This window comes from Sceloporus occidentalis, unplaced genomic scaffold (assembly GCF_023333645.1).
Source record: "Sceloporus occidentalis isolate IW3139 unplaced genomic scaffold, rSceOcc1.0.p SCAF_6, whole genome shotgun sequence".
NCBI classification, from domain to species: Eukaryota; Metazoa; Chordata; class Lepidosauria; order Squamata; family Phrynosomatidae; genus Sceloporus; species Sceloporus occidentalis.
The window spans coordinates 54,518,023-54,540,174 of NW_028316986.1; the positions used below are offsets into that span (position 1 = coordinate 54,518,023).

Consider the following 22,152-nt stretch of genomic DNA (forward strand, 5'->3'; position numbering starts at 1 on the left):
ATAGCAACCTCCCCATCCTGGGCTCTTGGGAGACTGCACCTTCCCTACTGGACAAAATAATTGGAAGTTGTATTCCAAAAATCTGAACAAATGTTGGCTGATACACAGCTAAATATACAGAAAAGAGATGCAGCCATTGACATCATGCAGTGAAAGTGCACATATACAATCTGTATCCATTGTGGAGGGGAATTTCTCACCTTAAACCAACAGCATGCTTTATCCTCCAACATCCCTTTAAAAATTAGAGGGCCAAGTGCAAACTCTAGTCATTGGAACACAGCTGCTAACAGTTCCAGAGGTAAACTGGCAATGTGTACAGTGTCCTAATGTTCACATATTCAAAAAGATTGAGCAGAAGATAGAAAAGATCTCAGCTTGGCTTGAGATAAGTGCTGAAAGCCAACTGACTAAAAACCCTAAGAAGAGCTGAGTTTCTATGTTTTACTGTCGTCAGCATTTTTTTCATTGCAACAAAACAGACATGCAGACATATACTTTTAAAATAGTTTATTTCTTGCTTTAAAATATACATCAGTTTCAAAATCTCAGAAAAAAACCATTAGTTGCAGATTAACAGTCTTGACTTGGGAAACCGTAAAAATGTGGGGCAGCTAAAGAAGGCAAGTCATGCTCCCCAAGAGAATTAATACTGCCAAAGATGAGCAAAATACAAAGGGCTAAGAGGCAGGACTGCACAAAAGGAACTCTGGGAGGTAGGCTGCTCCTGGACTAATGCCCCAGCCCCTCAGTTTGCTTTCCAGATTCATTGCCAGGTAGTTTCATGCGAAATAGCACTCCTCGGTTTCACTCAAGAATGGACTCTTTTCTTCTTTCCCAGCCTTTAAGCCAATATGATTAAAAGAGGAGGGGAAAAAAAAATCACTGTATCAATCAATATTGTAGTACCTGCTTCTCATCCTCTGGTAATTACAACTGTCAGTTTCAGGTTGCCTTAAGTACAGTGTGCAGCCATAGAAAGTACTGTCATTCAGTTTTGCTGTGCTAAAATTAGTTAAGTTTTAGCCAAGTAGCTCATGAGAAGGGCCAAGATTCTACAGGGATAGATTTCAACCAACACTGTGACTGTCTAATACTGACTACACATGAGAGGCCACAAATCAGCCCTGAAGTCTTTGCATCTCCAACAGCTATTGCAAGGAGAAAAGGAAAACACTATAGAGCTGCCACAGGAAGAAATGGAATTTGGATTTTGCAGTATGAAGAGCAAAGGAAGTTCCAAGAAACCAAAGGTAGTAGCAGATGTGGGTGAGCAGAGCAATGAACTGCCAGTGACTGCAGAGGTCAGAACTTTAAGGCAGTGCTTCTCAAGCTAGCTGATGTGGCACACCAGCATTTTCCCCCTAAAGTTCCAGGGATCAATATTCTATTTTCTTTCCATATTATTATATTCCAATAGTTTCCCGGATATTCACTGTGGAAGCAACAACCTGGACCATTCCTTTGAGGAGCATTGCTTTAAGGGGTATAGTGTCTTGTGGGCTAAAGGGAAAGGGTTCATGTTTAGCACCAATTTATTCACATAGCTGAACAAAAAACACTGAATCACACCCCAACATTGAGATGCAATATCTAGCAGCTTAACAAAAGAAGTGGCCAATTAACAAGTATATAAGAAAGGCCACATCTTTAGTCAGTTATGTTCAAGGCTATGCACAGTAGACCCTGGCTAAAGTGAGAGACAACAGAGGAACTGCACAAGTGCTGTAGGCTGCAGGCAAATGTATGCAACACAGGCTATACCGGCTATCCAATGGATACTGGAAAATTAAGGAAAAGCTGTTGGTCTTGCAGGGCTGTGAGTGGAGTTTACTGGCAGCTTTTGGCTGCTTTGCTGGTGTTTCCAAGGGAGAACACTCCCTGTGCTAAGGGGAAAGACATTAAAAAGATAAGTCGCCTGTGGAAGATCACACAGCCCTCATTCAAAGGCATCTGACAATGTAACTGACCCTAGTGGCTTAAACATTTCACTGAATGAACCAAGAGATTAGGGCAGGTGAGCAAATTAAGTTGTGGGAACTTGATCAGTCGGTGAAAAATCCTAATACTGTGAGTTTTCCCCCCTCTCCCCTCGAGCATGCGTGCGCACACACACACACAAACACACAACACAAACACTGCAAATAAAATAAAAACACAGAAAACACTTTTAAAAGACAAACCAAGGAGGGGAGGAGGGATCACAAGCCTTGGATAAGGCCTTGGAAAGGCACTAGTATTAATATGGAGACCAACTCAAACAGGGATGTCATTGCCGTCAATCACCTCTATTTGGGGGGGGGGGTGTGTCAAACAAGAGCCGGCATCTTATTTTATGATTTTATGACAAAGACAGCCATCAAGAGGCAAGATGACTGCACTGTCTAGGCCTAACCTAGCAAGAACCCTTTCTACAGCCAGTGAAGGAGCCCTGTGAATTCAATAAAGAGTAACACCAACAGCAAAGAATAAAATGAGTCACTTCTTGCAGAGCAGGTATTTTGTGAAGCTTACTGCAAGATTTTTGCTCATTTACAAAAGGAGAGATCACATTTCAAAAAGCCCAGGACCTAAAAGAATATACAAACAGACACAGGCTAATGACACCCAAATAAAATACAGACTATCCAAGTGAGAGCTGACAAGACAGTTATACAGAGACAGACACACAATCCAGTCCACTATGGCAAACAGTCCAATTTTTCTGGGTGACTGGAACCTCTGAATCCCATATTGGAAGATGAAACTTAGTTTTCAGAGTCTGAAATTCATCCCAACAAGTAGATACCTTGATCACAACTTAGGAGGCAAGGAAACTTACAGATGTGACCTCAGAACACTGTCCAATTTGTTCACATTTATGCATATAAACACAATAGCACACACACAGAAAAATGAATGCAGCAAAATAAAAGCAACAAAGCTTTCACAATTAGGGACATCCACCCATGTAATCCTTCATACCTCATTCATGGCCTTCACATGGCAGGTTGATAGAGGGTTCAGATAAGAAAAATAGTGAAAGTATGTTCCTGTTTCTTGGCACAAACTGAAAAAGTAGGAATACAGGCTTGTGTGTCCCAGGGCATAACTCAATCAATAACAGGATGTAGCACTAGCTAGAAGGAATAGGAGTGTGAAGGCAGAACTGAATTTTGAAAGAATGAGAATGAGTGCAAACTGAGCTGTGAAGACACAAGCACATACGTGTGTGCTGGTGTACATCCAAATGTTTTTTCAGGTGCTGTAGAAGAGTTATCTCACTCTTCATGTATAGTAAAAATACAATATATAAAAAATGGCCTGGAATTCCTGGCAAGGAGTACCACGGTGGTTGTCCTTTGGATCTCAGGACTAGAGGTGTAGCCCTTGGGAACAACACTAGAGGCTGTACTGCACCAGGGCAGCCTGTGCTATCCTTCCTCCCTACCCTCAATTAAGCAAGTTGCCTTGCTCTTGAGCCTGTGTCAGACTGTCTTTCCGATGGAGGTGATGAACACCCATCCTCTTGGGGCTGCGATGTGGGCGGCCAGAAGGCTTGTTTTTGCTGCCTTCTGTGCTCTGTTCCAAAACTCTGTCTTGGCTGTTTTCCTTATTTCCCTGCAACAGCATTCCCTGTTCTTCCGCTGGGCTCCCTGGTGAGTCTACATCTACAAAGTCTTTGTGCTTCCCTGGGGAAGAACTGGCTGGATCTGCCAGTCCCTCACTGCCGGCCTCTTGCAGAAGTTTGCGGGCTTCATCCTGGGAGAAGTCTGTGCCATAGTCGGGAGAGAAGTGGCTCTGGCGGGCCCGGGATTCCGTACTGTCTGTGTCCACACTTGAATCTCTGCTCACAGTCCAACTGCAACTCTGCACTGACTCTTCGCCATCTGAGTAGGCAGAGGCTGCCCGGCCCAGCTCTTGCATAGAGCTGCTAAAACGCTTCTGGAGTTCCTGGGCAGTGTCACGGCTAAATGACGTGCGATTCACCAACACCCGCTCTGTGGTAGGGGGTGCCTTTTCCACAAACATCCGTTGCCAGTTAGCTAGCAAATCCTCCTCGGAGCTGGCTGAACTGGCAAATGTGCTGGGAACCTGTGGAGGGCTGCTGAAGGGGCTGCTCTGTGAAGAGCCATGGGCTCGACTCACCTTGGGGGATGGCTGGTAAGAGCAACTGGAGGCTGAGCGTTGCCCTTCTGAAGCGGGGCTACTGGGAAGGGTGCGTTGCCTGTCACAGCTCTCATCCTCCCCCTGAACCAGGCTTAACGAGATTGCCTGGCGTGTGGCATAAGTACAATTTGGTAGGGGGCTGTTCTTTGGGATCCTTACCTTGTCCTCTGAGAACTCAATCACCTTACGCCCAGGATACATGGGATGGGGAGGAGGTGGAGTGGGATATGGACTCAATTTCTCAAAAGTGGGGACCTCACTCTCCAAACAGACCTGTGACTTGCAACTTCCATTTTGCTGCTGTCTTGCTCCCCCTGACACTTCATTTCCAGACTGCGCTGAGGTTGGACAAGCATCAGGCAGCGCTCCACTCATATCTACATGCACAAAGACATCCTCAGCCATAGGACAGCTGCCACTACTGGACTTAGCTGAGTTCAGCACCAGTGACTCTGGCTTCTCTAGGACTCTAGCAATGACTGAAGTGGGCACAACATCATTTGGGGCCAAGGTGTGTGGGGCCTCCTGGCCAGGTCCTGAAGACTCCTGAGTGCTATGTAGGTGCTTGTTGACCATGTCTTGCAGTTCATAGGGAAGCTATGGAGAAAAGAGAAAGGAAGTTAAGTGGAAGACAGCAGAACTAACAGGGTGAGACAAATACACAGACCAGTATTTAAATGATGGTGCCAGCCCAACCCGAAACTACTTGTCCCAAGATAAGATATAATTAAGGAATCATTCGAACCACTAGCCACTTACAGAAGTATCCATTTCAGTGTCAGTAAATGAGAAAAAGATTTTTCCCTTTAGATCCAACAAGTTATTTAGAAGAAACAAGATCTGACAAACAACATATTTAGAAGAAACAGAGAAAAGTATATGCACTAACTTGAGAATCTTTGCTAGTGCATATTAGGCAAATACAGTGTTATTGATTGGTGGAAAAATTAGCTGGTGGCTGCACTGGACTGAGTGACCAACCCCCACTATGGGGATCTACTGCACCCAGGAAGCATGTAGTAATTATAGGCCACTGCCCTGGCACCCTGCCCTGGTAGATGAATCAATGGTTCTTCTAGCACATTGACTCCAGAGATTAGACCAGCCTGATAATGTCACTTGTCCAAGATCCCCCCTATGTCAGTTGCATCAGGAAGGCACAGCTGGAGATAGCACAATAATATTTGCATCAGGACAGTGAAGACCAAAAAGAACTACGTTCCCCTGAACAGCTGCAGGATCTGAATGGGTTCATCCTGTACTAGATCTTAACTATTATCTCTCCCCCACTGACTGACATTATAAAATGAGCAAACAGAAAGGAAGAGAAAGGTTTTAGAGTGTGTGAACTCCCACATTTACAGGCTAAGTTTGAATAAAATATGCATTGTGTTAAGCAGCTCTCAAGTAAATGGATTATGAAGTAGTCATTCTTCTCGTAGAATATGCATATGACATTTATTAGAAAGCTCTACCCTAAAATCCAACAGGCTTTAACTGTCAATGCCAATCCCTAAAAGAAATGAACCCCTCAAAATCTTAAGAGTTCACCTCCTTTTGTAGCGCCCCCCCATCACAACCAGTAATACTTATCAAATATATGTCCCTTGATGCCACCATCTGTGCATAATACAGGTTGAGTCTCCCTTATCTGAAAATCCAAAATCTCAAATTTTTGAGTACTGCCATTTCACAGATCCTTGTGTCTCTCTCCAGCCGTAACTCTGAAACACTTCTGGTCCCAAGCGTTTCCAATAAGGAATACTCAACCTGTATTACAATGGTGAGAACACTACTTTTGGCTGCAGTCAAGTCTTATCAATTTTTCGTACAATACAAATGTGGAGTATAAATACTATAAATAAACTACAAGGAGATACTCACATAAACAATACTGTTTATTTTGCTTATTGTTTTAAAATTTCTCTCTGGCACTGAACACATTACTCATATTAAAACGTTAAATAGGACAAAGATTTAAAGTGTAGATGAGATTTACGTCTAGGTCTGTCTGGGTGTCTAACAGCCTACTTTTATACCAAAATGAAATGTCATTTTCTTAAGTGTGTAAAGTCATGTCATTCATTGTGTTCTTTTCTTCCACCTGAACTTGACCATTTCAAAAAGCTTTTTTCCCCCATAGGTAGGATATATAGAGTGGACCTCAGAACTGTCAAGTCGAAGGCTTTCCTGGCTGGCATCCATAGTTTTTAATGGGTTTTTCGGGCTATGTGGCATGTTCCAGAAGAGTTTGTTTCTGACGTTTCGCCAGAATCTGTGGCTAGCATCTTCAGAGAATGCTAGCATGAAAGTGAGTGGGGTGTGTGTGTGTACACACACACACACACTGTATGACCCTGGGTTGGGAGGAGTGATTTCCATGTTAATCTGTGTATTGTTCTGTTGTTGAATGGCAAGGTCTCAGGGTGGGAGGATATGCAAAGAGGATTTGTGTCTGTTTAAATAAATAAATAAATAACTTTATTTATATACCGCCCTTCGAAACATCAGGGCGGTTAACAGCAATATTCAATACAATTTATAAAAACAATACCATTAAAACAGTAATAAAAGAACTTGTGCCAGATCACAAACAACTGACAGAGGGGGGAAGAGGACTCTCAGGGCAAAGAATCGGGGTAAGCCTGCCTGAAAAAGAATGTTTTTAGCCCCTTCTTAAATTGGGCCAGGGAGGTTGCTGAACGGAGCTCGATGGGCAGCAAGTTCCAGAGGGTGGGGGCCGAGATGGAAAAGGCCCTTCTAGTGGTGTTAACCAATCTAGCCTCCGGAACTCTTAACAAATGCTGCCCGGTGGATCTGAGTGTGCGGGGCGGATTGTACGGAGAGAGGCGGTCCTTTAAGTACCCTGGGCCCAAGCCATTTAGGGCTTTATAGGTTATAACCAACACCTTGTATTGCGCCCGGAAGCGAATAGGCAGCCAATGTAGGTCTTTTAAGACCGGTGTTATATGACTGGTCCTAGATGTATTAGTGACCAGTCTTGCTGCCATATTCTGCACTAATTGCAGCTTCCGGGTATGGTACAAGGGTTGCCCCATGTAGAGCGCATTGCAGAAATCCAACCGAGAGGTTACCAGAGCGTGTACCACTGTTTCTAGGTCCCCCTGGCTCAGGTAGGGACGCAGCTGGCGTATCCGCCGAAGCTGATAACAGGTGCTCCTGACCGTCGCGTCCACCTGAGATGTAAGGTGGAGCGACGAGTCGAGGAGCACCCCCAGACTGCGTACAGAGTCCCTCACAGGAAGCGTGAGCCCATTCAGGACAGGTGGAACCACCGCTATCCCTGGGCCAGGAGAACCTATCACAAGTACTTCCGTTTTCTCTGGATTCAAGCTGAGTCTGTTTTCCCTCATCCAGCCCATTACTGACTCCAGACAGGCCACGAGAGGAGAGATGCCATCCCCGGTCACTGCATCAGTCGGAGACATAGAGAAAATTATTTGGGTGTCATCAGCGTACTGATAACCCCGCGCCCCATGTCTCCGGATGATCTCTCCCAGCGGTTTCATGTAAATGTTGAAAAGCATGGGAGACAGAATGGCTCCTTGAGGGACCCCAGATGTTAGGGGTCTCTTGTCGGAGCACACGTCTCCCAGCTGCACCATCTGGAACCTCCCAGAGAGGTAGGACCGGAACCACTGGAGCGCAGTGCCCCCGACTCCCACCTCTACCAGGCGCTCCAGAAGGATACCATGGTCTATGGTATCGAAAGCCGCTGAGATGTCCAAGAGCACCAACAGGGACACACTTCCCCTGTCAATGCCCAGATGGAGGTCATCGACCAAGGCGACCATGGCAGTCTCAACCCCGTAACCCGCCCGAAAGCCGGTTTGAAATGGGTCTAGATAATCCGTTTCAATTAGAGATCCATTGTTTTCTGGGAAAACCACTGACACAGGGTGGTTTTCATTTGCATTTGCTGGGTCTTGATTTTAGTGTTTTTCAGGACTGGGAGCCAAACTTTGCTAACTTTAAGGGTTTCTTCTTTCCTGTTGAAGTTGTTCAGGTGCATATGGATTTCAATGGCTTCCCTCTGCATTCTGACCTGATAATTGTTGGCATGGTCCAGAATTTCAGCGTTTTTCCAGCAGGAAAAGTTAATAGGAAAAGTTATATCCTTTTCTTTTATTAATTTTCCTATCTAGTAATGTATTTTTCAGCATATTAACACAAAGCATCACTATATATTAATGGTGCACACGTGTAAAAAAAAACCCTGCAATTTATAAAAGTATACATAATTGTGCACTAACTGTTAGTATACATCTGATCCCACTTCAAAGTCTTGGATTGAAAGCTTTTAATGGTTTGTAAATGGCCTACATAAATGACCATCTGTACCCATGTATAGTACAATGTGTGTCAGGGATTTTTCTCAAGAGTGTGTCATTACATTTTGCCAGGTGGGTACACAAGTGAAGGGGTCCTCTTTGCGGTAACTCTAATAATGTAACTGTCATTCCTACTGACATGCATCTAACCACCTCTGTGCAAAAATTTAGGTCAGCAGTAAAACATTAATAGAAATAAATTGAATTAGTAATTGAACTATGTCTTTCAAGCAGATTTGTGAACTATTTTGTATGCTTCCCCATGTGGCTGTTATGACTTACATCTCACTGTGATCTTATTTGTATGCTACTTTGCTGAAAAGTGGTTCAGGTATACTACTACTGCTACTACTACTACTACTACTACTACTAATAATAATAATAATAAATGGTGCTGTGCTTTGGAAAATGTTTATGAGATCAAAATTAACATACAAAGCAGTTCCAAGATGGGACTGGCCACAGCACTACAGAAAGGTGAGAGATCTGGTATTATTAAATGAAGCCTGGAAATGACCAAAGTGCTACAAATGCTTGTGGGTCACCTAGCCTCTTATTTTTTATCCAACTGAAATATATCCAAACATAATGGGTTAAAAGTTTCAATTTACTATGTCCTTTATCATAACTCAGAAAGCTGAGGAGAGTCACACAGAATTCACTGGTTAGCTGGAACAGCAGAAGAAAAAATATATATATATTTTTAATTCTGTAAGCATTTTTCAGACTGCCATATTTAAAAACAAGACCTGTTTACCAATTTCCTCAGAGTTTCTACTCACATCAGCAAATTTGTGGTTTCGAAAGTGAGATTTGTTACACTTCAGTAGCTGCACTGCCAAGTTACAGTCCTGCCGATATCTCTCCTGACAAAAAAGAAACAAGATAAGTGGAAAGTCACATATTTGTATCTTGGTGCCTGGGGAAGAAAATGAAAAGGTGATTAAAGTTGACTGGTCTTTAATGGTATCTCATAATCTGCCACATAAGGCAGGTCATTTTTCTTAGGCTAATGGAAGAACCAGTATTGCACCATCTTTTCAACCTTCTCTGCCAGACCTGTCAAAAGACTTGATTCCCGAACAACACTCCTCCGAATAGAAGAGAAAGCTGCTATTCGAACTCAGAGCAGAGCACATCAGGAAGTTGTCCTATATGGTTTACATACTTGCTGAATTTCAAGTACCCCATACCCTTGCTGTAGTTGTGTACCTTCAAGTAATTTTCAATTTATAGAAACTCCCAGGCTAACATCATGCAGTTTTCTTGGCAAGATTTGTTCAAAGAAGGTTTGCCTTGCTCTCCTTTGAGAATGAGTGTGTGTGACTTGCCCAAGGTCACCAGTGGATTTTCATAGCTGAGTGAGGATTTGAACTCTGGTCCCCACAGTTGTACTCCAGTGCTCAAACCACTACACCACACTGGCTCACCCTTACTTTTATTCTATACTGTATGCTTTGGATGCATACACTTTGGATGACAGATGTCTGATTCACTACTCACACTATCTGGATTTAAGCAGGATTTAACCCATTTTAGTCAATAAAGTCTAAAATTATTTAAAGCTACATGCTACAGATTAGAAGGATTTAAAACTGGACAATTATGGTAAGAATCCACATCCTACTTGGTTAAGTCAAGCATACTGAGCGTCTTTTAATTTTGTAGAAAACCCACTTCTCTTTGCCCTCTTTTTCATGAATGTCTTCAAATACAACATGGTAAGTTCAATATAGATGCCCATAATTAAGGGGAGTGATTATTGCATCAAAATGTATGAAGATTTACCAATATTATGATTATAGAGATACTGGTAGGTATAGTTAGTCAGTGGGAGATAAATGAGACCCGTAAGGAAATATGGCCTGATAAATCTATAGCATGTCACAGATATATCATTTTGTGAAGTCAAGGAAAAAATAATTATTCTGGTTATAGTAAAACAAAATAAATAGCAAAACACAGAAGTATCAAAAGCATAAGTAAAATACCGGACAGTTGGCAACCCTAAAAGAAAGTTTAATCTAATATGTTGATCAGGCATTCCAAATTATTTTTGAATGCCAAGATTTCTTGCAAAGGTTCAGATCATTATTCTGCCTAGTTCTAAATCAGATTTAGGCTAAATTATAAGGTGTAAATCTTCTCTTAGGACTTCCATTTCCTTGATCCTCAGTAAAGATGAAACACTCAATTTTTCACATAGTTGCCACAGCAATTAACGATACTCATATCCATATTTAGAAAGGATGCAGCCCTTTCATTCTTGCTCACACTCTCATCTATTTGCACTGGATGCATGGTTCAAGGAAATGATTACTTACGTTAAGCTCTTCCAGTTTATTTATGGTTGTTTTAGCATCCAAAAGCTTATTTGTGAGCTCCACAATCTCCCAGTCAAGGGTTTTCCGATCCATTTCAGCTTTCTTAATCTGGAGTACAGGAATATACAGGGGATAATACCCGCCATGAAAGATCAGACTGAACTTGCTTCTGCTCTACTATTTCAAACAAAATTCACACCCCACCCAACTCCAGAAAATTTTCAACACCCTTTTCCCCTCCACTTTAGCAGGGGAGAGAGTGAAAGCTCAAACAATACATGGAATTCAAGTCATTCTGCATTCATTTGCTTGAAAGACATAACTTACACGTTTTCTAAGCATGAAAGCAATCTGCACTTGGACTTCCCTTGATGCAGCTGCTTCTCATACCTATCTGGCAAGCAGACCATGCAGAGCATGAGCATTGTCCCTTAAACAATCAGGGTTTGGATATGACAGCAAGGAAACACATGGTGAAGAGCCTGAGAAATGCTCTCTAGTGGTGTTAAGATGTCTTTAAACATACGTCTAACACATATTTCACTCAGGTAACATGGAAAAACACAGTTTACAGGTACAGAACTTTGTCATCCAAGAAACATCTGGTTATTCCCATTTAGTTATATCATCTTCTCCCCAAAGCTGCTTTTCTTTAGTCTAGTAGTTATTAACAACTTATCCTACAAATGATTAAAGCAAGCATATACTGCTTGTTTTAATGGAGTTTAGAGGTTTGGTATTGAATTTTGGCAATTTGCCACTGAATTTCAGATATATGGGGAATGCCCAGACTCTCTGAAATTGCTTATCCATTCTCTGACCTTTCTAACCTTTTTTCTTCTTCCTTGGAACAACTTGACATCTCATTTTTTAAAATCCATTTCCACCCATCTTTATCAGGAAAGGGGCAGCCCAGGACAGTCTCGGGGGAGGGTTGGAGACTACAAATATGCTTTGGGGGGGGGGGGGGGTTGTCACTGTACCCACCACTAAATTCTACAAATGAAGTAAATATGCTTTTGCTCTGCATAATTTATTCTACTTCTCTCAGTAACAAGGAGGGGGGGGGGAGAGAACTCTGTCTATTGGAGGTTTTGCTCTGAAATTCCACTTGACATTTTCCTCTTAATTGCAAACCTATCTTCCTCTCATATGGTCCAATTGTATGCATATCTAACCTGAAACTGGCATCAGTGTGTTCAGTGGGGCTTGTTCCCAAATAACAGCAAACAGGATTTCAGCTTTTATGTATTAAGTATGTAAAATGCGCTTGCACAACTCAACCAGAGTTGTAGAATTCACATAACCCTCCCAAAGATATACATTATGATATTCCTGCATTACAAAATTTAACATTTTACAGAAAAAGAACTGGGGACACCTTGCTCCACAAGTCAGGGTTCGACTCTTCTACCTTTTCCCATTGAGATTACCGCACTACACTCTTATAGTGCTGCTATTCCACTTTTACTGCTCTGGCTGCCTCCTGTTGAATTCCGAGGCTTGTAGTTCAATGAGGCCTAAGAGCTCTCTGGCTGAGAATTCTAAATGCCCCTCCCTCAACTGCAAACCCCAGGATACAACAGGAGGCAGTCAAAGCAATTATAGTGGAATAGCAGCGCTATAAAAGTGTAGTGCGATAATCTACCATGCCTACCCTGCTTTGGTGTTGATATAAATGACACTGATACCATTATTCCCAATACTTTCCTCTACAACAAATTTTAATTAGGTTTGCCAGATATGAACCTTAAACTGCCTACCACCACCACCCTTTCTACGAGAAGAGTGAAGGACTGTGCCAGATGAAAAATGAATGGGCTCAATAGAATGCAGATACTCTGCTAAAATGATCAAGAATGGGTGTTGGATTTGTACTGGAATGAAGAGTCCCGAATGCACACCTCTTAGGCCTTGTTAGTTTGGTCCCTGTGGCTCTTCCTATGAGCTCCAGTTAAGGATAATTTATTCATCTTAGATTTTTCCTGCTCCTCTGAAATCTTTAAGAGAAAGGGGTTAGGGGAAGTTGTACCAGGCATGTACTGAGGTTGGTACTAGCAGGGATTACAGGAGCATAATCTCATGCAACAGCTCAAATAGAAATAGGCTGTCTCTTTTTAAAACATGTAACTTCTATATACTTTGTAACTCCAAAAGATCCCAAGTGATAAGAGGTGTCTAGCATGCAAATAGCCAACACAGCAATTATTAGAACTACATTCATGGGGCTACAGAGAGAATAGCAGAATGGTAACAAGAAGATCCTATGTTCCTCTTCTGCCAAAAGATGCTAGTTTCTCCTAACAGAGTACACTTCTTTGCTGCACCATAGTAAGATGGAACAATATATTCTGGATAGATGTGTGGACCAGAATAGGCCACAATTCCAAGGTTAATCATTTTAATCAAACCCAAGTTTCTGGCTGATTCAGCTTCTGGGACCTCATCAAGGAAAGTGCAAGTGGACTGGGGTAATGCATGACCAACATGAAACTGGATAGGCTGAGACATGTGAAGAGGAGAAAAGAAAAACACACAAATGAAAAGACGCAACTGCAAAAATCCAGCTTTGACTGAGAGAGGCCTGAGAGGTGAGCACACCCAGTGTGCGCCAGCGGCAGCATAGGAAGAAAAAAGAGAGAGAGAGAGAGAGAGAGAGAGAGAGAGAGAGAGAGAGACAGAGAGAGAGGAGAAAAAAGAAACAGCCATGAGTGTTATGAATGCACACAATACACAAATGCTGGCTTCAATCTGATAGCCCACAACCCATGATGAACTTCCCTGCCCAGATCCTGTGGAAAGCAAACACATCACACTTCCAGCACTTTTAAAAAGCTGATGCAAGGCAAAGCTACACACAGCTACGTTGCAGAAAAATCCTAACTCTTTCACTATAATGCAAAAGCTATGAAAGGCACTCCCACCTGCTCTTCTTGGCAACTCTCTTCTAGAGTTGTTGTATCCTAAATCTGACCCACTACATCCTGGTGTAAATGCATAACAATCTGATCGCCTAGGCATCCACTTTTTAGCTAGGCTTGGCCCACCCACTCCTTCCATAACAGGTCTAGCAGATTAATTACCAGGGCATGCAGCTTCTCTTCCAAATCCTGATTGGTTCTTTGTGAGGCTGTATAACTGTTCTGCAACCTAAAGACAGAAATAAGAGTGACCAGATTACTGAGCAGTCAAAATTATAAAAGAAACTGTTCTACACAGCTCCAGGGTATTGTTTGCCACAAATCTGTTGTGTGACACAAGTTACGGTTATTTGACATATCTCTTAGTAAGCCCAAGAAATTTAAATAGAATGAGGGTAAAGTAGTATGAAATGAGATCCAGAAGATAGGAAAAATCTGGATGCAAGCTACAGGAAAAGAGATTCCACCTCAACATTAGGAGGAACTTCCTGACAGTAAGGGCTGTTTGACAGTGGAACACACTCCCTCAGAGAGTGGTGGAGCTTCCCTCCTTGGAAGTCTTTAAACAGAAGCTAGAGAGTTCCTGCATGGAAGGGGGTTGGACTGGATGGCCGTTGTGGTCTCTTCCAACTCTATGATTCTTTGATCAGCATAGGGACAGCAGAGTTTAAGGAAGAAAGGATTCAGAGAACTGCAGCACTGTGTAAATTTACAGCGCTTTATAAATAAAGGTTAATAATAATAATAATAATAATAATAATAATGATGATGATAATAGAAGGGTCCCAAATTTGTCTTGGGAAGGAAAAGTTGGTCAATGAGTCAATGAGAGTGAATCCTACCCCACCATTTTCTTCATCCCCTTCCTTCCCAGCCTCTGAAATGCTTAAAAATAATTAATCCATTTATCTTGGCAATAACCTTACCACCACTGTCTTAGTTTCTAAGATGAGGATCTATGACCTATCCACCTCAAGAAATAAGGAAGGGAACTTAGTGCTTCTCTAGGTGGAGCAAATGTGTAGGGAGGTTCCAATATTTTGTGTTCTCAATTTTTAAAAAAAATATCCTAATGATATTTCTGTTGTCCTGGCCTTTTTTCTGCTGATCCCTGGCACCACGCTGCAACATTTTATTCCCACCCTTGAGTTTCTTTTTATTTCTAAAATGTATGGAACAGTATGTACTCCTCTCTTATCTTCCTTTCTTTTTAAAAGCCTTTTTAGATTGTGTGATGTAGTATACTTATAACAATGTTTAACCTTAACAATTCTGCCTAATATTAAGCCAGTCACAGCACGATAAATGCGGAAGGTAATATTCTGTCCCTGTAAAACTTCCCCAAAATTAAAACCCATTTACACACATAAAAAATTCTCAGGCCAGGATGATGAATAAGATTTGTATTTAAGGCTCCTCCAACAACCCTGGAAGTGGTGCTAGGTACAGGAGGTATATGTAAGATTCTTCAAAGGGAGAAGGCATTCTTCTGTCCAACTGGGTTATTTTACTGTATATCACTCTCAAAATCCCTCAGGCTGTTTTGATGTTCTTAAAGTTGACATACCTACGGAATTTGTCCTTGAATTTCTCTAGTTCCTCACGATTCTGTCCCAATTCCATCTCTAGATAGTCTTGTCCAGACTCTAACTCCCTCTCCATTGCCTCCATTTTGTTGGTGACATACGCCAGGCGGCGACGCAGCTCCTCATTTTCATGTTGCAACAACCTAAGGTATACAGAGCAGTAACCTATTTTTAATTGAATTTCAAAAGCTGTAATCAACATACATACACAGAGGTATATCACTTTTGGACCCTGAATGACTGTGGAAAGATCCATCCAGAAAACAATTCACCTTCAATACCTGCTCAGTTCAAACTGCAAAGCGGCAAAGGTGAAAGGCCTTTTGGAGAAAGTGGCTAGTTATCCATAAATTTATTGATTCCTTCACAGGTTTCCTGCCCTCCCCGGGAAACATCACAAGGCATGTAAAAGTTACATTTTTATGATTTATACTTTTATAAATGCATTTCTATGTAATGGAACTGAGGCCCAAGCTGAAATTTCCAAAAGATGATTCTTATTTGCAAGCTACCTTTCACAGCAGAATCACATTTATAAAGTGGAAGACAAAGGACTTTCAAACTAACTGGCAAGTCAGGGTAGTGTTCAGAAACTTTACTTTCTGATCTACAATTTCTTGAAGTGTCCAACTAGCATGGCTATTGATGGATTCCAGAAGTTGTGGTCCAACAGTAATTTTTTAAAAGCTCTCATCAAAGGTGGAGAAAATAAGAGTCGGTTTTGCCCCCTCCAGACCTTGGCAGGCTGCACCCACATTCTCACTTATTTCCCCCCACCCCCACATACAGCTTGAGAGAAATATTCAAATCACTTATTCTGAAAATAGTTTTTGCCCATACTCTATGTCTTGCTGTCAAAGATATACATCCTACTAAAAAAAGATATATATCCTACTCTAGGAAAGTTACCACTAAGCCTGGAGTCATGAACTCAGTTCTCATGGGCTCCTGCATAGCCCCACATTTCTCCCTTGATAACCACTGAGCCAAATTTGTACATTTTTCCAGACAGCTGGTATTACTTCTAGGTGATGCCCTGGATTTCAGCCATGATCTTCACCTGCTCACTTTGTCTCTGGCACAATTAGGCCAGTAGGTTCTCAGGAAATGAAGATGGTGACTAAGTGATCAGTGGAAATTTCATTGTGGAGAACGCCCAGCTAACAGAAAGAAAAGGAACCTTTTTGTCTGCTAAGATCTGGGGTGAGGACGGGAAGACCAGCAGAGACAGACCTAAGTGGATGGGGAAGGCAGTGTATATGTCTGGGTATGATTATGAATGTTTAGGGTTTTTCTAGAATTTTGGGGAAAGTGTCCTCAAAATGTAAGATTTGTTGCATGCTTGAAATGTGGATTTATATTTTTGTTACACATGGTTTGTATTAATGTTGTAAAATTGGATTTCTCTTCTGTGAATGGGTGTTTTGACGGCCCTATCCACTATAGCAGCTATTTCTACATGATTACCATTTTATGATGGCATCCATGACACTATCTCAATTTTAGAATGTGCTCACAAGCACAGTTCAGACTAAGCTAGATTCTGCCAGTCCCTTCAAATTCTCAGAAAGAATGGCCTGCTAGCCACAAGAAAAGGGAAGCTGAGATCTTTTGACAGGCATGAAATAGGATGTAATCTTATGGTCAGGAACACTAAACAAAAAAAGACTAGATATGGGGTGAAGAGGTCTCTGGGGGTCTCATGCCTTCAGATTGTGAGTTGCAAACCCCTGTGAGTGCTGGCATGAGTACATAAGAAGATCTGCTTTGGATATTTGGAAATTCCACAACTGGTCACACTGCTTTGAGAGCAAAGACAGGAAGCCTTATTCTCAGCAGCTGAACAGTCATCCATGCCAGCACCTTCTTCTCAGTTTACATTATGTAGATTAAACATAGCAGCCAGATGCAGTTATACAGCTCAGGTATCCTCCATTGGAAGTCGAAACTCACTCAATAATTTATGTGCTGCCTTGAAAGTCAACAAGAGTGAACAGAAGAGAATTTATTAACATTAGTCCTTCTCCACCATGGGTTCAGTACAAGCAAAGTAGAACAGGCTCAGTTTCCAGGCCATTAAGTAGAAATATATAAGGCAAACACAAACAGCTGCAGAAGAATTACATGGCAGGTTTATGTTGTTCTATCCACACATTTGCATGTATACATAAATTCTATCAAATATCCATGAACTTTACTTGGCTTCTTTATTGACTTAAAAATAGTACTTCCTGCAAATATATTACCAACTCACTGAGAGTATGCAAAGCATATTCTACTACAAAAAGCAAATTGTACATTATGACACAAAAGTAATAGTGCTTAAAACACGTTTTCAAGATTCAATACATACAGTGTTGCAAATGGTGCTTCTACTTCCTTCTAGACATACAGAATAACATTACAGAAAATATAATGTTGAAAGTTTTACTTAATGCTACTACAGGGACTTCATGCTGTAGCGTAATGGGACTCTGCCCCCTTATTGCAGGAGTCTGTGCCTGGACACAATATTAGTTCTCTAACAGCTGTTTCTGCTAGGGTGCCATCTGATACGTAAGAATAAACTGAGCTAAAGTTATTTCTTCAAGTTTTCTTGACAGGTGTAGAGCCTAATGGAGATGCATTCCATTGCCGCTACAATAGCAGAGAATGAATGCAAATGTAAAAACCTGAAAAACTGACAATCTGCAAAATAAAACAAGATCAAAAAACAACTAGGATACTTACTTCATTCTTTCTGCATCTGTCAATGGCTCCTATATAAAAAAGGAAGCAGAAGTTAAGAACATTTACAAAAATGTGACCATTTCCAGAGTGGCAAAATTCAATATTTAACCAGGGAAAAATAACCACAATGTCCTCTTTTTTCCTGCAAAGAGCTCTGATGACACAACATTTCTCAGAGACTGTCTACATTAGAAGAGAATGATAGCTTTAGAAGGTACGGTTAAGAGGCGAAATTCTGCTCAGACTCCATTACAAAATGGATTTAGTTACCTGCATTACAGTGTATATTACGCAAACATCACCAAAGACTTGCTTTATGATAAATATGATTCTTTACTAAAAATGCTGGCAGAGATCCTGCTGGCCACTTGTTTGTTCTCTTTTGTATTCCATGATCACCCATTTAATGTTCAATGTGCCACTATATTGTTTGACAAGCCAGCAGATGCTATAAACCCCTCTATTTTGCTCTGGTAAATCAGTGAATCATCTGAGTCACACTGTTATCAATGACCTTACCCCTTCTCATTGTTCAGGAAAGCAGTTCTAGTAATGCAGTAATATTTATACTATTTACTGTAATTCTTGGAAAGAGGTCAAGACAGCACACACAGTCTCCTTCTCCAGATTTTATCCTTGAAACAATCCTTTGAGGTAGGTTGGGACAACAGTGGTAGTGCTCCAAAATCACCTTGTGAGCTTCATAGTTTAGTAGGAATTTGCCCTCAGGTCTTCTGTTCTAGTCAGGCACAACACTATATTGGCTTTATATTTCTATACAATGCTTTTTATGTTATTTTATTATTTTCTTTTAATCCCATCTTCCTCCCATGATAGGAGATGCTACCTCACAGTGCTGGCTCCAGGTTTATGGGGAGCACTGGGAAAGAAATGCATGGTTGCCAACTGCTGCTGTGCCTCGCTATTGCATAGACTTATTTGTTAGACAGAAGGTTGGTTAGCAAGAAGCTCCTCCTCCTTACTTCCACCACTGTGCACTTGCTCTCTCCTGGGTCAAAGGGAAAGGAGACATGAAAAGCTGTCAGAAAGAGGACAAGCTGCCAGCAAGAAGGGCAGCAGTCCATGGGAGGGAGTTCTACCATTGGACTCAGCCATGCTAATACATGACAGTGACACTATTGCACCACCAAGTACAAAACTGAGGGGACTATCTAGCAGAATGGTTCCCAAATTGTAGTCCTCCAGATGTTTTGGACTTCAGCTCACAAAATTCCTGACTGTTGACTAAACTGGCTGGGGCTTCCGGAAGCTGAAGTTCAAAACACCTAGAAGACCCAAATTATAGAATTACTGTTGGCAGATCCATATTTGGGAGCAAGTTGTAGCTCCCCAGTTCCTTCTAATGTCTGTTATTAGAAATAAAAATGCTAGTCAAAGAAATGATACTATTCTTTTAGAGCACCTTTAACATCAGAATCCTTTTCCTTAATGACTAAAGGACAACTAACTCCTAGCTTTTCTTAAGTACTACAGCTCAACAAAGGGTGTCTATTGCATTTACTTGGCTGTCTACTCAAATGGGTAAGCTACAGTAGATATGTAAGGCTGCCTCCTTCTTGTACACAGATAGGGAGCAGCAAAGGTACAAGCTGTCATAAGGAACAAAGGCTGTTATTATAGAGACTAGTATTAAAAAAAAAGAGAGCATTTACTGTTCTGCCCACCCTTCTGAACACTGCTATTCCAACTAGACCACAGTGCTTTGAGGGAAAAGGTGGGAGGAGAACATCTTGAAGACAAACAAACCCAGAGCAGCCTAGATGCTAGAAAGAAGCTACACAAACCGATAGGTTCCTTGGAATGTGTGATATATGAAAAATTGAGCACACGGTCTTAATTTCCTATTGAATGAACACCACCTTATACAAAAAAAATGTGAGGATTAGCCTCACTATAGATCAGTGATGGTGAAACTTTTAGAGACTGAGTGCCCAAACTGAAAGGTGTTCTGGCACCGGGTGTTACCTGGTGCCAGAGGCAGAACTTCCAGAAAAATGGGACTTCAGGGGGATGGGACTTCTGCCCTCTAGGGGGCGGAGCTTCCACCTTCTCAGGCAGGATTTCCCCACAGACAACTAAAGGCCTGGGAGGGCAGGGGGGAAGAAGAGCACATGCCTGTTCCACTTCTTCCCCCCTCACCCTCCCTGACTCCAGAGAGGCAGCTGAAGGCCCAGGAGGACAGAGGGAAGAGGAGGAACAGGCACACACCTGTTCTTCCTCTTCCCCCGCCCTCCTATCTCTTCGCATGTCCTCCAAAATGGCTTCATGTGCCAGAGAGGATACACATGCCATAGGTTCGCCACCACAGCTATAGATTAATGCCTCAGAGAGAAGTAAAATCCCTTCAGCAGTTCACCAGACTGGGGAATCTGCCACCCCAGTGCTCACAGCTATAATATATACAATAGGAGTTTAAATACAAATATTTGTTCCTCAGTCCTTCCTCACTAAACACCTACCTTGTTTAGTGCTAAGCTGAAAGAAGGGGAGGTTCTAGGTGAGCCATTGCCCTCCTGGTTCCAGTGAGAGCGAGGGGAGAAGGGCCCTTTCTCCAAGCAGCTTGACTCCAGCACTGGCTTCTGGGTGTGTTTGAAAGCCAGGGGTGGCACCCACATATGCTGCAATGGGTGCTCTCTCTCGTCTTGCCCTTTGCCTCTCCCTCCCTCCTCATCAGGCATTTTCCATGAAGGCAGATGCTGCTGCTCGGAAGCCACCTTTGTCAAGCCCAGCTCTGCCAGGTGCTGCAGCTGATACTGACACATATCCACCACCCGCTTCTCCATGGAGAGGAATTTTTCCTTGCTGTCCTTCCTCACCAGGATAGGCTTTCTCCTTAGCTTTGTAGCCCTTTCCATCTTCTCTGGCAGTTTCCTACAGCAGGATACCATTTCAAAACCCTCACGCTTCCGTTCTGATTTTCTCCTAGTTGGGCGAGGGCTCTTCTCAGCTGCTCGCTTATTGCTTCCAGGCTGGCTTTCTTTCTGGCATTCTGGTGTGGAACATCTGGGGGAGTCCTGGATTCCTTCTCCATTTCTGCCCTCACCCAAGGAATGCAAGTGTACAGGGCTCAGCACCCTGTGAGTGATCTCATCCAGGAATTTGGAGAACTGGAGCTTCTCCTCCGTCATCTTCTCTTTGCGCCTGAGGGATTCAGAAGAGCTCATGCTGTTGGGTTCAGATGTATGCCTGTCATTTCTGTTGAGACACAGCTGAGGGTCACTATACTTGCGAGAGCGGCAACCACGAGCTAGGGTTTCCATTGAATGGGATTTACGCAGGCCTTCAGGCTGTACTGCAAGCATCTCTGTCTGCTTCAAGATACCTTTGAGAGGCAGGTGAGTAGATGGGACATGATACTTCCTAGGTGCTAAGACTTCAGCAGGTTCTTTGAACATAAGTGACCGCTCTAGGCTTCTGCTTTTGAATGAGCAGGTTGGCCGCCGGCCTTCGTCTCCAGAAACGACTACTGTTTCCACACTCCGGCTCATGAATTTACTGAGCCGGCCACGACTAGGATGCCGACAGTGCTTCACACTTCGCTTCCCTATTTTCCTGCTGTGTAATAACACAGGTGATAGTGTCCTGCTCTTCAGGTTCAATTCTGCTCGGCACCCTGCTATCTCCTTGTCACTGCTGGATTCCAGAGACCAGGAAGAAAAATTTACGTTGCAAACCTCATACCCATCCACCTGCTGTTTAAGCTGGCCTGCCTTGGTGTAACTAAACCCTTTCTGCTGATGCAGTGGGGCCAGGCCCTTAGATGCCCTGGTTTCAGTTACCTGACTCTGTTCTGCCAAAATCACACCATCTTGGTCATCACGCAGGATGGGTAGCTCATGGTGAATTTCACGGTGTTGTGGAGGAGCTTTGCGGTAGGGTTTCTTGGAAGGTACCACACTCGTCATCGTCCCTTTCACTTTACTTTCACAACAGGTTACCTGCAACAGCAGAAATTGCAGAGAACAGACAGTCACAGGTTCCCCATTCAGTCTAGAGATGTTTCCACAAGGTGATCAGGTACCCTGTATCCCAGAACAGTCAATTATTCAGAGAGCAGAGGTAGGAGACA

The 22,152-nt window shown here is 42.5% G+C and overlaps 1 protein-coding gene across 6 annotated transcripts in view; it reads right to left on the reverse strand.

Annotated features, from left to right (window-relative positions):
- Positions 1–495: 495 nt before the first annotated feature.
- TJAP1 (tight junction associated protein 1) overlaps positions 496–22,152 on the reverse strand; it is a 78,274-nt gene continuing 56,617 nt past the window's right edge. For 2 of the 6 annotated variants that reach the window (XM_089529687.1, XM_089529688.1), the window contains exons 4-11: positions 21,863–22,021; positions 18,063–18,091; positions 15,314–15,475; positions 13,909–13,975; positions 13,380–13,409; positions 10,826–10,933; positions 9,284–9,367; positions 496–4,746 (exon numbers count right to left, since the gene is read on the reverse strand). In XM_089529687.1, coding sequence (XP_089385813.1) covers positions 3,433–4,746; positions 9,284–9,367; positions 10,826–10,933; positions 13,380–13,409; positions 13,909–13,975; positions 15,314–15,475; positions 18,063–18,091; positions 21,863–21,988 — 1,920 coding nt within the window. In that variant the 5' untranslated portion in view covers positions 21,989–22,021 and the 3' untranslated portion in view covers positions 496–3,432. Of the gene's footprint in view, positions 4,747–9,283; positions 9,368–10,825; positions 10,934–13,379; positions 13,410–13,908; positions 13,976–15,313; positions 15,476–18,062; positions 18,092–20,542; positions 21,821–21,862; positions 22,022–22,152 lie in introns of those variants that run through there. The other 4 variants (XM_089529685.1, XM_089529691.1, XM_089529690.1 and 1 more) reach the window with 4 other exon arrangements.